Source organism: Nyctibius grandis (genome assembly GCF_013368605.1).
Source record: "Nyctibius grandis isolate bNycGra1 chromosome W unlocalized genomic scaffold, bNycGra1.pri SUPER_W_unloc_2, whole genome shotgun sequence".
Taxonomy (NCBI): Eukaryota; Metazoa; Chordata; class Aves; order Nyctibiiformes; family Nyctibiidae; genus Nyctibius; species Nyctibius grandis.
Window position 1 is genome coordinate 2417967 of NW_027167473.1, and position 13638 is coordinate 2431604.

General features: G+C 41.7%; 1 protein-coding gene across 1 annotated transcript in view; it reads right to left on the reverse strand.

Moving 5' to 3' along the window:
* Positions 1–13638, reverse strand: part of LOC137677142 (tyrosine-protein kinase Fer-like) — a 276620-nt gene that overhangs the window by 236482 nt on the left and 26500 nt on the right. Inside the window, exons 2-4 of the mRNA XM_068424347.1 lie at positions 12661–12742; positions 11784–12041; positions 7361–7534 (exon numbers count right to left, since the gene is read on the reverse strand). Coding sequence (XP_068280448.1) covers positions 7361–7534; positions 11784–11990 — 381 coding nt within the window. The 5' untranslated portion in view covers positions 11991–12041; positions 12661–12742. The remainder of the gene's footprint in view (positions 1–7360; positions 7535–11783; positions 12042–12660; positions 12743–13638) is intronic.

Here is a 13638-nt window from a genome sequence, read left to right on the forward strand (position 1 = left end):
AGGGATTGTTGGAGTTAGCAGGAGCACAAAAGGCTGGTTGCATCCAGGCAATGTATGAGAGGGGGCAGCATGGGGTACCGATGGCTGCACTGGTGGACCCCAGCCACCTTAGACCTCTCATTAGAGGGCTGCCAGATGCTTTGACAATATATGTTCAGTCACTTAGAGAGAGAATTAAGAGGGCCATAGAGCACAATCAGTGAAACCCTCAGTACCCACCTGTACACGTATTGACTTGGGCGGAGACGTTACAGTCTGGTCACTCACGGGCGTGAGATGGGATGGACCGATCCGGGCGGGAGCAGGAGGGTCTGAAAAGCCAGTCGAAAACCTCACCCAGGACGGCTCCCCTACAGGGAGCCTGCACCCTCCCAAGATAGACAGGGTCGAACATAGGAACATACGATCTGGAAAGGAACGACCTTTGGCAAAAGGCATTAGCATGGGAATACCCCAGATGCTGCTTCGTGGGCAATCCACTGACCATATGGGGAAGCTGGTGGAATTGCTAGAGGGGAAAACTAAGGTTCAAAGGGAATCCACACTCCCTCAGAAGGGGAAACTTAACCCTTTCATGCCTCTGCGAGAGGAGTCGCAGGACTTAAAAAACTAGAAGCCGCGGTTTGGGGTTTGGGCCGCCCACTCCGCATGGTGAATTCCTGCCAATGGTCCGCTGACAGGGAACCTTATATACATATTCCTGTGGGTCCAAGATGGCTAAGTTTAGAATTTTTAATTGATACAGGGGCCCAAATTATCATTTTAAATAAGCAACAAACTGAGGAATTAGGAATTAAACCCTCAAGAAAAGCTATAAACATAATAGGGGTAACCGGTGTGGCAGAAAAATGTCCTTGAGCTCGGACTCAACTTTGGCTACCCGGGGAGAAAAGAATGATGGCCGTGGAGGTGGCTCTAAGCCCTCACAAGGGAAATATACTGGGATTTGATGTACTAGCAGGCAGGCGGTGGTATCTACCTAATGGCAAGACATGGAGTTTTGGAAGTCAAGGGGCAGAAGTCGCCCATGTTAGGACGCTGCAACTTGCTCCCGTAATCTAAAATGACTTGCATTTCTCAATACCCTCTGCCAACTGCAGCAAAACAGGGCATTACAGAAGTCATTAATGATCTTGAGAAAAGGCAAATCATAAGTTGCACCCACTCGCCATACAATTCTCCACTTTGGCCCGTCAGTAAGCCTGATGGACAGTGGCATTTAACAATTGATTATAGAAAATTGAATAGTAATACTCCACCCTTAACTGCCGCTGTCCCAAGCATAACATCAGTGGTGATGGCAATCCAGGCAGCCGCCCACCCACGGATGGCCGCTTCAGATGTTAAGAACATGTTTTTTGATTCCCCTAAGAGAAGAGGATAAACCCCAGTTTGCCTTTACTTGGGAAGGAGTTCAATACACCTTTAACTGACTGTCTCAGGGATACAAACACTCCCCTACCATTGCCCACAATGCCTTAGATAAACTTCTTGATACCGTAGAAGTGCCATCAGGCATCCATATATATCAACATATAGATGATATTCTAGTTGGTGGAGATAACAAAGAACAGGTAGGGCAAGTGGCTGAGGCCATCTGGAATCTGCTAACTAAGAATGGGCTAGACATTCCGCCTTCCAAATGTCAAGGTCCTGGACAAAAAGTTAAATTCCTAGGAGCTTGGTGGATAGCTGGAGCAGTTGTGGTACCTGATGATACACTATCAGCTATTGAGAAGGGGCAAACTCCAGGCAATAAGACAGAATTACAGCAATTGCTAGGTACATTGGGCTATTGGAGGAAGCATATACCTGTGTTCTCAGTGATTGCCTGCCTCCTGTATGACCTGCTCCGGAAAAACAGGGAATGGGATTGGACTCTGCAGCATACAGAAGCCCTTAACACCTTGAATGATGAACTCAAAACCTATCAGAGGTTAGGTCCATTGCACCAACAAGATCCACTAAGGGTGGAGTAGGAATTTGAAGAACATGCCTCCTATTGCGGTGTATTTCAAAAGGGACCGTGAGGGACAGCTAGACCGTTATTGTTCTCTTCTACCTCATTCAAAGAAACTGAACAACGGTATTCTGAGTGGGAGAAGGGACTCCTTTCACTTACCAGGGCAGTTAAGGAAACAGAAAGGTTACGTACTTCGCAAGATATCATGGTGCAAGGCCCTTTTCCTCTCCTAAATTTGATCCTTAAGGGGTCACCCCCTCCCGAGGGGGTAGCCTAAAAGGCCACAGTATGGAAGTGGTATGCCTACCTAGAAGGAGCTAGTCAGTTACTGCAATTGAAAGAGGGCCCAGTTAAGGTCTCTAAGTTCCAACAACCTGTGAATCCAGATCCAGTTTTGTTAGGCCAACCTTATAAACCTTCCCCGATCAAAGAGGCACCTGAGCTATCCGCAGGCTCGGATACACAAGGATTACGGTTCAGCCATGCATCTGCCCACCTAATAGGATCAAAGTGGCAATATAAAGCAGCAGCACTGGAAATTGGTACTGGGAAAACAGTTATAGAGGAGGAAGAAGGTAGCGCACATGTGGGAGAATTGCGTGCTCTCCTGCTGGCAGCGGAGAATGGTGCCACCATCATTTATACCTATTCCTACGCAACCTATAAGGGTGCCACAGAGTGGATATGCCAATGGGAATCCCATCATTGGGAAGTGGGCCATTCAAAAGTCTGGAGAACCAGAGACTTGCAACAATTGTTAGAAATAGGCAGATCACGACCCCTAAAGGTGAGATGGGTAAAAGGCCATGCAAGGAATGGAACCCCCACTGCAAAATGGAACCAACAGGTAGATCCTGTGTGACATGGTCTAGGCAATCCTGCTCCGGCAGGGGGATTGGACTAGATGATCTTTTGAGGTCCTTTCCAATCCCTAACATTCTGTGATTCTGTGATCGTTTAGCCCAAATCAAGGTAGTTGATAGCGAAAAGGAGGATTGGGGACAGTTGGCTGAATGGCTGCACATTAAGCGAGGCCACTCAGGGATGACAGACCTCTATTACGAATGTCGTTCTCGGGGATGGCCAATGTCCATGAGAATATGTGAAGCAATTCTTACGGCCTGTCCACAATGCCAAATAAAGCTCAAGGCTGACCACCCAAATCAAGCCCCTGCCCAGCATATCAAACAAGGCAAAGCTCTTTGGAGCACCTGGCAGATTGATTATGTCAGGCCCTTGAGGCCATCCCATGGGAAGAGGTATATTTTGATAGGAGTAGAGGTGGTATCAGGACTCACTATGGCCACAGCTGTTGGCACAGCCACAGGAGATCAGATGGTTCAAGCACTGCAAGAATGGTTTGGTATTTTGGCCATTTCTGAATGTATTCAGAGTGACAATGGGTCACATTTCACAGCCACAGTGGTACAAGACTGGGCACGGGGAGAAGGTATCAAGTGGGTGTTTCACACACCATATTATCCTCAGGCTAACAGTATAGTTGAGCAAACCAATGGCTTGATTAAAAGACATGATGATGTCTCGCGCCATAACTGGGACATGATTGCCACAAGCGGTCTTCATTGTTAATAACCGCTGGAGAATTTATGGAAGCCCAAAAATTCGAGCATTTTGTCCTATGGGACGACTGACGGGCGACGCCCCCATACCTGATGATCAGAAGGGCCAGTTCCCATTGAGGACATGTGTAGGTCAACCTGTCATGGTGAAACTACCTTCTATTTGCATTGTACCCATGTCCTTGGCAAAACCAAGAGGCTTATATGCCTGGGAGGCCCTAGATGGAAGCAGAAAGACCCACCCTATCAGTGCCCAGTGGCTAATCCCCGACTTCTAACCCTGAAGCCCGGTTCCAAGGAACTGAGGCCCAGCTTTGTGTTTTCTTACAGGACAATGGAAAGGCAGACCACCTCAATGCTCATGCTGACAGTGATGACAGCGACCAACACAGATAACACAGACCTGGATGACAACATGGTAGCGAAAATGATGGTGGGATTCGCTTGAATGATGAATCTAACCTCTGTAACGGTTTGTCTACCTACCCCCAAGTCAGCAGAAGACCCCTTACTGATTTTTGTGCAAGACATTAACATATTGCTCGCTCATGAGCTCACGTGGGAACAATATAACAATTATAGCTGGTATTTCAAAAGGGCTGAGGACAGAGGTTATACTTATATTGTCTATAGTTGGTCATCGAGTGCGGTAAATGCGAGCTCAGTATGGGATGGAAGATGCGATTATATCCTCCAACCCACTAGTGAGGCCACAGGGTGCAGTGTGAATGGTACTGTACCATGCTCCTACATCCCATGGAGAGCTACCGAATATAATACTTGATGGAGCACTGATGATAATTCTCTACAGTATACAAAACCATTAAATGCCCCATGGTGCATTAAACACCCTGAAAGGGATAACAATGAATGTCCCAGCACATGTAATCAAAACTCATTTGACTGTCCTCTCAACTGCACGTGGGCTAGACATATCTATGAGCCTAGTTGGGATGGGGAAAAGGATAAGATAAGATACTTCCAGCGAGGAAATCTCCTCTGAAACTGTCAAGTAGAAATTGGATGCAAGAACATCGATAAGATGCCATTACTATGGCTATACCCTCCTGTTAAGAAACCTCTGATACAGGGCTGCTTGTGCAGTAATACCAGCTACTCACGACCCTCTGTTTTAGATTGTAGTAAGAAAGGCTATTGCCCTCCTCCTACTACCATATCAGGTTCATGCCGAACATTCACTGTCCATGCACCCCCTAATTTAGTATGGGCATACCCTGATGGCCACCTATATTCCTGATTATATCCAACTATCCCTGGGCTAGCCTGTAGCTGGCTGTGCTCTCCCTTTGCCCCATTTATTGGGAAGGGCCTATGCCACACAAGTGGTAGGACTGTAAACTGAGGGATTTACAGAAGGGATGGCAAGAAGCCCCAACACGAATTGGGTGGTGGATGGAATCATTGCCTGGTACAAAACCGACAAGCCATTTTGGAAGTAGGCCTACAACTATCAGCTTTAGCCAATGCCACTTCTGATAGTCTGAAGCTTTTAAACGATCAATTACAACATACCAGTAAGATGAGCCTTCAAAATAGAGCTGTATTAGACTTGATGCTGTTAAAGGACAAAGGCTTATGTGGAGTTCTGAACCTGTCAATGGATGAGTGTTGTGTCCATATCCTGAACGTATCAATGCCACTTCAAGACCAAATCAACAAGATGAAGAAAGTAGCCAGAGATTCAGAAGCGATCGTCGCTGGACTAGGAATGAACTGGTTGGGGAAAATTTTTGACATGTTTGAATTTCCTTTTCTGGGTGGCTAACCAGCTTCCTTCAATCTTTGATAATAATTGTAGTTATGACAGTTGTAATTTGTATTACGATAAGTTGCATTAAGCGCGCAATAGTAAAATCTGTGCCAGTTGTGAAATATGCTCCCTTAGAACCTGTTCATGTAATTGATACCCCAGTATAACTGTAGAACAATTGAAAATTATGATCCACAGTGAGCATCAAGACTCACCGAGTCTACGCTCCCATTTAACTTTGGAGGCAAGAGGTGACTGTACCACGACTCCAATGAAACCAGTCGAATTCTGACTGTGGTCACGGGGTGGATTGTGCGGCAGATGCACCTGCCCTGACAAAGACCTGGCAAAGGCCCGTGAAAATTTCCCACCACAGCTCTTGTCATGCCCACACGGTGGTGGTCAGCACCTACGCATTTCGGTCAAAAGGATAGGAAGCTAGGGTCCTCAGCCAATGAGGGGTCTATGTGACCATATTGACCACAGATCAGATTCAACTAGGGTATAAACGGAGCCCTGCCGGAGAGCCATTTTGAGTCAGTCCTCCTCGGAGCAGCGGGTCTGCAGTCAGGGACTCTCCCCTTGGGTCAGGACACCGCCTAAGGAAACTCCTCGAGGTTGAGAGCCCTTCCTTTATTAGGCGAGTGATTGCACATTTGGATTATCGGCCATAAAACCTTAAGAATTCTTAAGTCAGTTGTGTAGTATTAACTCCCGAATGACATTGTGAACCTGTGGATTGTTAATGTCTGTCGGAGTCTCAAAGCGGTTTTGGTTAGAGTAAAACTTAATTTGATTTTGTTATCATTTTGTGAAATAAATCCTGATTCTAGATTGTTATTCAGTTTGGCTCGGTTTTGTGAGGTTCCGTGACAGGTATACACCATATACCCAATCATTGCACAACGGAGCTATACTCTATTCATTAGAGCATAGAGTATGGGCCCAACAAAATGGAAACAAATGGCAAACTCTTGATGTTAACACATACATTGTACAGGAACAACAAGGATTTATTTGTGAGAGTAACACCATCAAAGCCCAAGACGTTTATCTTGACACTGAACAAAATGTTGAAATACATCCCAATGAAACCTTAGAAACTGTACTTGTAAATCTTGGAAAAAGTTGTGTCTGTATGAGAACCCTTTGTCCGACTCAAGCCAAATTTGGAAGAAACTAGCATCTGTGGTCAGTATGCAAATATGACTACGAGTCAATCATCTTACCCCCATAAATAGTGAGCAGCCCAAGAGCCCTTTGAGCTCTCCTGCACAGCAGTGGGCTGCAAGCCAGGATCTCCCCTTGAGTAGGGACACCTCTCAAGGTTGAGAGAATCCTTATGTCAGATACTCAGGAAGTGAATTGGGAATAAGTGCACTGAAACTCTGTAATCTTAGCTAAGTGATATAAAGAATTGATTGCACATATATAATCCTTTAGACATAAACACATAAACCGTTGACCAAGTTTGGGACTAGGACTGGATCCAGCTGCACCTGATTCCTCTCTAAGAAGGAGTTTAGAAAGCAAGGGGGTCCTTTCTGAACCTTGTGACTCAATGGGAGGGTCTTCCTGACAGTTTTGTCTGACCCCGTCCTCTATGCAGTAAATAATCAAGTGCACCTTGCCATCAAATCTTGTTAAACTACTGTTGCATTTACTATAAAACTTTGTTAAATTGCTGTTTTATATCAATAAACATATTGCTACTTCTCTCTTACAAGTGAAGTGCATCACTCCATCTGCAACACCATCCCACTAGGGATGGTGAGTGGCTGCATGGTGCTTAGCTGCTGGCTGGGGTCAACCCACCATGTCTGTCCAAATAAATTCATATAGAAGAATGTTTTCAATCTCTGCCTTGTCAGATAGCAGGGGAGAGAAAATGCGGAGGAAATATCGAAAATTTAAACTAGACACAGTCTACATATCACAGATCATCACTTGTACCATAGCACAAAAACAGAATAACCACAAAAAATTCATCTTTAGTTTTCTAAACAAAACTATAATAAATCTATAAAACACAGTTGAATAAAATACCTTGTACATCTCTGCTTCAATTTGTTGATGAACACCTACATAACTTTTCTTCACTTGCTGCTTATCTTTGATCATCATTGTAAGCCTATGCAAAGGCCCAGAATTAAGATCCTCTGCATGTGTCTTCATTATTTTACTCAGCTGTTCTGTTTGCTGAACCATGATCAACCAAGACTATGAAAAAAAAAAAAGGCAGAAAAGCAGTTAATTATTCTGGCTTTAACAAATAACCAAATGATGAACAGGAACTGTGGGGAAAATGCATCACTGTTTAAAACAAATTTAGTAATTTTATTTTTCTAAGTTACCCGAATCTTGAGATCTTCTAAAAAAGTTCTTCCTGCTACAGCAAAACCATCCCTTGAACTTATTCATAAAAAAAAAGTATCAGAGAAAAAAACATAATATTGCATGGTCACATTTCAGCAGTGTTTTAGTACTTCTGAACATCCATGAAAGCTGTACGGCCTTTTCTGGATTACATCCTCAACACCTTTGACAATCATGTCCCCATGTTCTTTCATGTTTTCTTCTCTTGTTTCCTAATCACAGGCCCTCTCTTCAAGCTGACTTTTCTGCCTTTATCTAAATATTTGTCCTGGTTTGGCCTAAACCAGGCCAATTTTCCTTTCAGTGATTTTTACTTTCAGCTAAGTCTCCTCTAAGTAACTGCACTTTCTGAAACTAACTGCATTTTTTGCAGACAGTGTCTGCTTCCAGGACTGATAACGCTCGAAGTTTGTAGTTATCGCTGAGGCACCGGTAGGGATGTTGTGCAGAAAGGCTCTTGCTGTACTTAGTCTTAGAGAAACCAAGGTCACTGCTAAATTCCTCCCTGCTTACAAGCGAAGAGCCGAAGGGGGGTCGCAGCTGCAGGGGGGAGCGGACAGGGCAGGTGACCCAAAACTGACCAACGAAGGTATTCCATCCCATACACGTCATTCTCAGTATAAAGCGGGGGGATCATGAGGGTCTCGCTCTCTTTCTGCTATGGCCGGTGTCCAAGGAGGACTCCGTCTGTTTTCCTGCTGCCCCCGATCCCGATCCGTGCATCCCTGAATCCAGCTCTCGACCGTCGCTAGGCCCAGCCTGGGCCTTCCCGGAGCCTGCCCTGCAGTGCCGGTGGTGACGTGGCTGACTTCAGGGGAGCTCGATCTTGGTTTTGTGTATATATTTGTATATATTTGATTATTTCTATTATTATTATTATTATACTCTTTTTCATTATTATAGTTTATTAAAACTGTTTTCACTTTCCAACCCAGAAGTCTCTCTCCCTTTTCCCTTTCCTTTCTGGGGGCGGGGGGAGGGTTAACAGAGAGCATCTGCCACAGGTTTAATAGCTGGCCCAGCCTTAAACCGTGACAATATTTCACAGTAATATGCATTGTAGTTGTAATTGTTTATATCCATCTCTATATGACTATGTTAAAAGTCACATGGGATTTTAGAGAATGAAAACCAGATAATCCCTGTATACTTATTAAACTATCTTTAACATTTCCTTTAGCTCATACACATTCCATGGACTGGCACAGAGCTGTCTCAGACTGCTTAAAAAGTAATGTTCTAAAAGGTCAGAGCCTAAAGCTCCCTGGCTTTATCTGAAAACTTTTTAATCCTTTCACTACAGAACACTTTCAGAAGACATATTTCAAAGTTGTATATGATAAAAACAACATTAAATATCTTTATTACAGGAATGAGTCTTGTGGTTATAGAAAAGTTCATGAGAGAGCTCCTAGAGGTAGAACTGTAAGAGTTCTGCATTTTCTCTTTGACTGATTTATTACGGATTAAACAAATATTTTCAACCAATCCTGAAAAGCCCAGCAAATACATTTTTCAACAGAACAGGTACTCCAAAGAAATACTTAGCTTACAATTCACTAAAGAAACCCAAGTAAGTCATATACTTAGTGAAAAATTGTCTTTCCAATTAAAAAAAAAAATAATCTGCACATTCTCCATTCCTTACATCTCTCTCTCCACACTGAGAAAATATTGGTTAAAACAAGGTTTCAGTGTTTTCTATGATTACATTTTATTATTTTTAAATAGCAAAAGCTATTTAAAAAAAGCTAGCTAAGAGACAGAAAGAAAAAAAGGCAAAGTATTACCTTTCAAAAAAAAAAAAACAACCCACACAAACTGCAATCTGTCAAAAGCAACAAAATAAAATATTGTTTGGTTTAACAGGTGAGGTTTTTTAGACATACACACAGAAAAAAGCTTATGGAAAGCACTTCAAAATATTGCTCTTTTGGCATTAGTAGATGATGCCACTGTGCCTTCCAACAAGTTTACTGCCTCTTCATTGAAAAAAATAGGACACATTTTCAAAAAAAAAAAAAAAAAAACCAACACCATCTCCAATTACTCATTCTTGCTGTACACTTAAAAAAATAAAAGCATAAAAGATTAGAGATCTTGGTATTTATTTCTGATGTCACATAACACCAAAAATCAAATATATATGTACAGTTTTTCAAATGTTAGGAAATGGAAGATACTAGACTTATGCTGCAAAGCATTTCGTCAGATTTTGGTTCTGTAAAACCTGTCTTTTCAGGAAAAGGTATCATGAAATAGCAAAGTAAATTAGAATTATGTCAGTAAAGTAATCAAAGCAATAATTCAGACATTTTAATTGCCAAAAAATCAGTAAAACAATGTATTGCTACACAACCTTAAAATCTAAGTTGACAGTGAAATTTCAAGACAAGTGCATACAAAAGATCTACCAGTAGCATATGAATATTTTTGCTATTGTGCAAAGATGTACAGAGATCAAGGGTGCAGTTTGAGGAACATGGTACCTCCTCAGAAGATGGAAGGAGGGGGGCTAAAATAACTCCTGAAAGAACAACTTAGGTGCCGATGTCCAAAACAAGTTTTCAAAATATGACACAGATGCCTCTCTGCAACCCAACGAGAAAATAGCTTAAGATACATCTTCAGCTTTTTATTATTATTATTATTATTATTTCACAAAAAAAGATGCCCATATTACTGGCATAAGTTGTGGTAGACTGAGCTAGCCACAAAGCTTAAAGATTGCAACACTGAATACTCTAATATCTATGTTCCTTTATTGTTCTAGCCTTAAATCACGCAGTTTCACTGCCTAAAATAACTGCAAGACAGTTTTGCTAGCATATAAGAGCAATTCTACTGGGGCAGCATTAGCAAGAATTATTAATCATATCATCAATAAATCTATACGAAACTTTGAGTTTTCTATGCCATATATTTCATACTGATGGATCCCAAAGAAGATCACACAAACCACCACTTTAATCCAGTATAAATCTAGACTGATGCACAAGTAGTTATGTTCCTACTCCTATGAGCATGATATACTATATGTCATGATCATGCATAAGAGGCTAGCATTCAAGCAACAACTCCGTAAGCCAGCTAAGAACTGCTTTGTCTAACTTAACCTGACTGAAAAAGATGTTTTCCTGCAGAGTAAGAGATGAGGATTTATGCCACACTGAAGCGACTGTGTAACCACTGCTACAGCAGAAGGGCCAAGAACTGAATAAGCCATTAAAACAGAACTGGTTTCTCTAGTCAGGAAGGAATCCAAGTCAGGAGTGAAGCTTACTAACAAGTGAAATAGGGAAGTTTAAGTCATCTTTACCTTCACTGTACTTCCTCTAAATGTGATGATTAATCATTTAGGGGGAGGAGAGCCTTACCTTCATAAAAAGTCAAGATAGTTATTTTAAATTGGGTATGAAATTATGTTTAAACAAATCCACAATTATGAGAAACATCCTGAATTAATGCTTTTTTTTTCACAAAAATATACTATGGTGTGAATAACAGTTGGAATACTAGGCTTTGCCTTGGTTTCCTGGCATTTTTCTATTTCTGTCACAAATTCTATAACAAACAATAGTTCCTATTAACTGTTTTAAAAGAAAAGCTTACTATAATGTTTTGAAAACAGAGCATGCTAAACAAAATAGCAGACAACCCAGGAACCTAAAATACTGAAGTTCAAAATTCAGGATCCTAGTTTAGTTTATTGTTCTTAAAGCAAGACTAGAGCTTGACTTCTGCATACTCTACTGAGGGACTAAAAGGAGCTTATTTTAAACACTTTGGCAACAGTAATTCTCAAAAGGTTGAATCAATAGGAATCAAACAGAAACACTATTTTGAGCTGAGCCAGTTATCATTCCATATACTATCTTTCCCTTCCCATTTTCCTCTAAATAAAGTAGACAGAATATAAGACAGAGTCACTTCACAAAGCAGCCAGGAGAGTAATATTTATTGTGACATATTTTAGTAGGTCATTGTAAAATAAAAAAAAAAAAATGCTGGACTTGGTTACTTACAAAAAACAGACAAAAACCCCAGACTAACAAAAAAACCCAACCCTGTTGATTTCTAAGGATTTTCTTACCTTGGACACATTGCTGATATAATCCAGTTGACAAGTACTCTCTTTATCTATTTGATTACAAAGATTTTGTAAAGTGGAAGCATACTCCTTATCACTTTTTACTCGCATAACCATAAATTTCTTCACTGTTTCCAGCAGTCGTAGTTCCCAGTCTTGCAGTTTTAATAAAGCATCATGGGAATACTTCAGGTCACTTCCAAACCCCATTTTTAAGACACTCTATACCTCACAGATGACAAGATAGATTCTTCACCACATCTGAAAGTAGAACAAGATTCATGAGAAACATATCAAAAGAAAAACTTGTGTTACAAAGGACAACTATTAATGCCTGTCCTGGTTTCATGGGATAAAATTTATAGAAGCAAGTTTCTGTTAGATTTTGTTTCAGTTTGTGGCCAGCCATGGTGATCAAGGGCAGCTGACCCAGGCTGGCCCACAGGTGTATTCTATATCATTAACATCAAGTTCACTATAAAAGGGAAAGCTGGGGGGGAGAGGGGTGTGCGCGCGTGTGCGCTCGCGCTCCTCTCTCCTCTTATTCCTAACAATTGCTATTCCTGGAGCAACTTGCTGCAGCTCTGTAGCTAAGTATAATTTTGTGTGTTCTCTATTATCATTGATATTGGTTTCTTTATTTTATTAGATCTGTTTAACTTTAAACCCATGAGTTTCCCTCCTTTTCCCAATTCCCTTCCTCGGTTGGGGAAGGGACATTGGGTGAGAGAACAACTGCCTATTGTTTAGCCCCAGGTGCGGGCTAAACAAAGACAATGCCTAAACTCTGAAATAGCATAATTATAAGATTAAGCATTACCTTATATATACCACTTGGAAAACAACTGAAAGGAGGGTCAAAACAGTTTCAAACACCAACCTATGACTTGAAGAGATCTCAGGTCCTCCATGTAACTTTGAACTGTCAGCTTAATCTCAGTTTGCAGCCTCCAGTTTCCCATCTGTAAAATATAGTAGCATAATAGTACCTACCTGTACTGGGTCTGGCTGGGATAGATAATTTTCTTCATAGCAGCCCATATGGTGCTATGTTTTGGATTTGTGACCAAAACAGTGTTGATAATACAGTGTCAAGGCTGCCTCTCTTTCTTATGCTGCCCTGACAGTGAGTAAGCTGGGGAGGGGCAAGAAGTTGAGAGGGGACACAGCTTGGGTAGCTGACTCAAACTGACCAAAGGGATATATTCCATGCCATATAACATCATGTTCTTCAATAAAAATGGGGTGTAGTCTTTCCACAGTAACTGTTGCTCAGAAACTGGCCAGACATCTGTCTGCTTTTGGGAGGTGGTGAGTGATTGCCTTTGCATCACTTGTTCCCCCCCTTTCACTTATTAAATTGTATTTATCTTAGCCCACAACACAAGTTTTTCTTGCTTTTGCTCTTCCAATTCTTTCCCCATCTCACTGGAGGGAAAGTGAGTGAGCAGCTCGTGGGTGCTTAGTTGTTGACTGGGGCCAACCTACCACACTCCCTAACTCTAAGTGACTAGTCCTAGTGACTGAAAATATTTTATTCCAGTGTTAAGTCCTAAGAGCACTGCATCTTCTCAGAAATGGATAACTGGAAGATGACTAGGTAGTTTATTCCTAAATACTGTGGTAAAAGTTTCAGATTCAACCTCCCAAAAGTTAGAAGATATCTCAAATCAGGTTCCCCGTGCAACCTTACATTGATCCCCCTGAGATACACACATCATAAGAGAGTCCTTAATTTCATACCATTTCTCCCTAAAGCAGTTCCATCTCATTGCACAAAACAGACATCATTTGATAATCAGATAAGAAATATTGAATATTACTGTATGAAATCCTACAGCACAACTGCAGGTCAAAG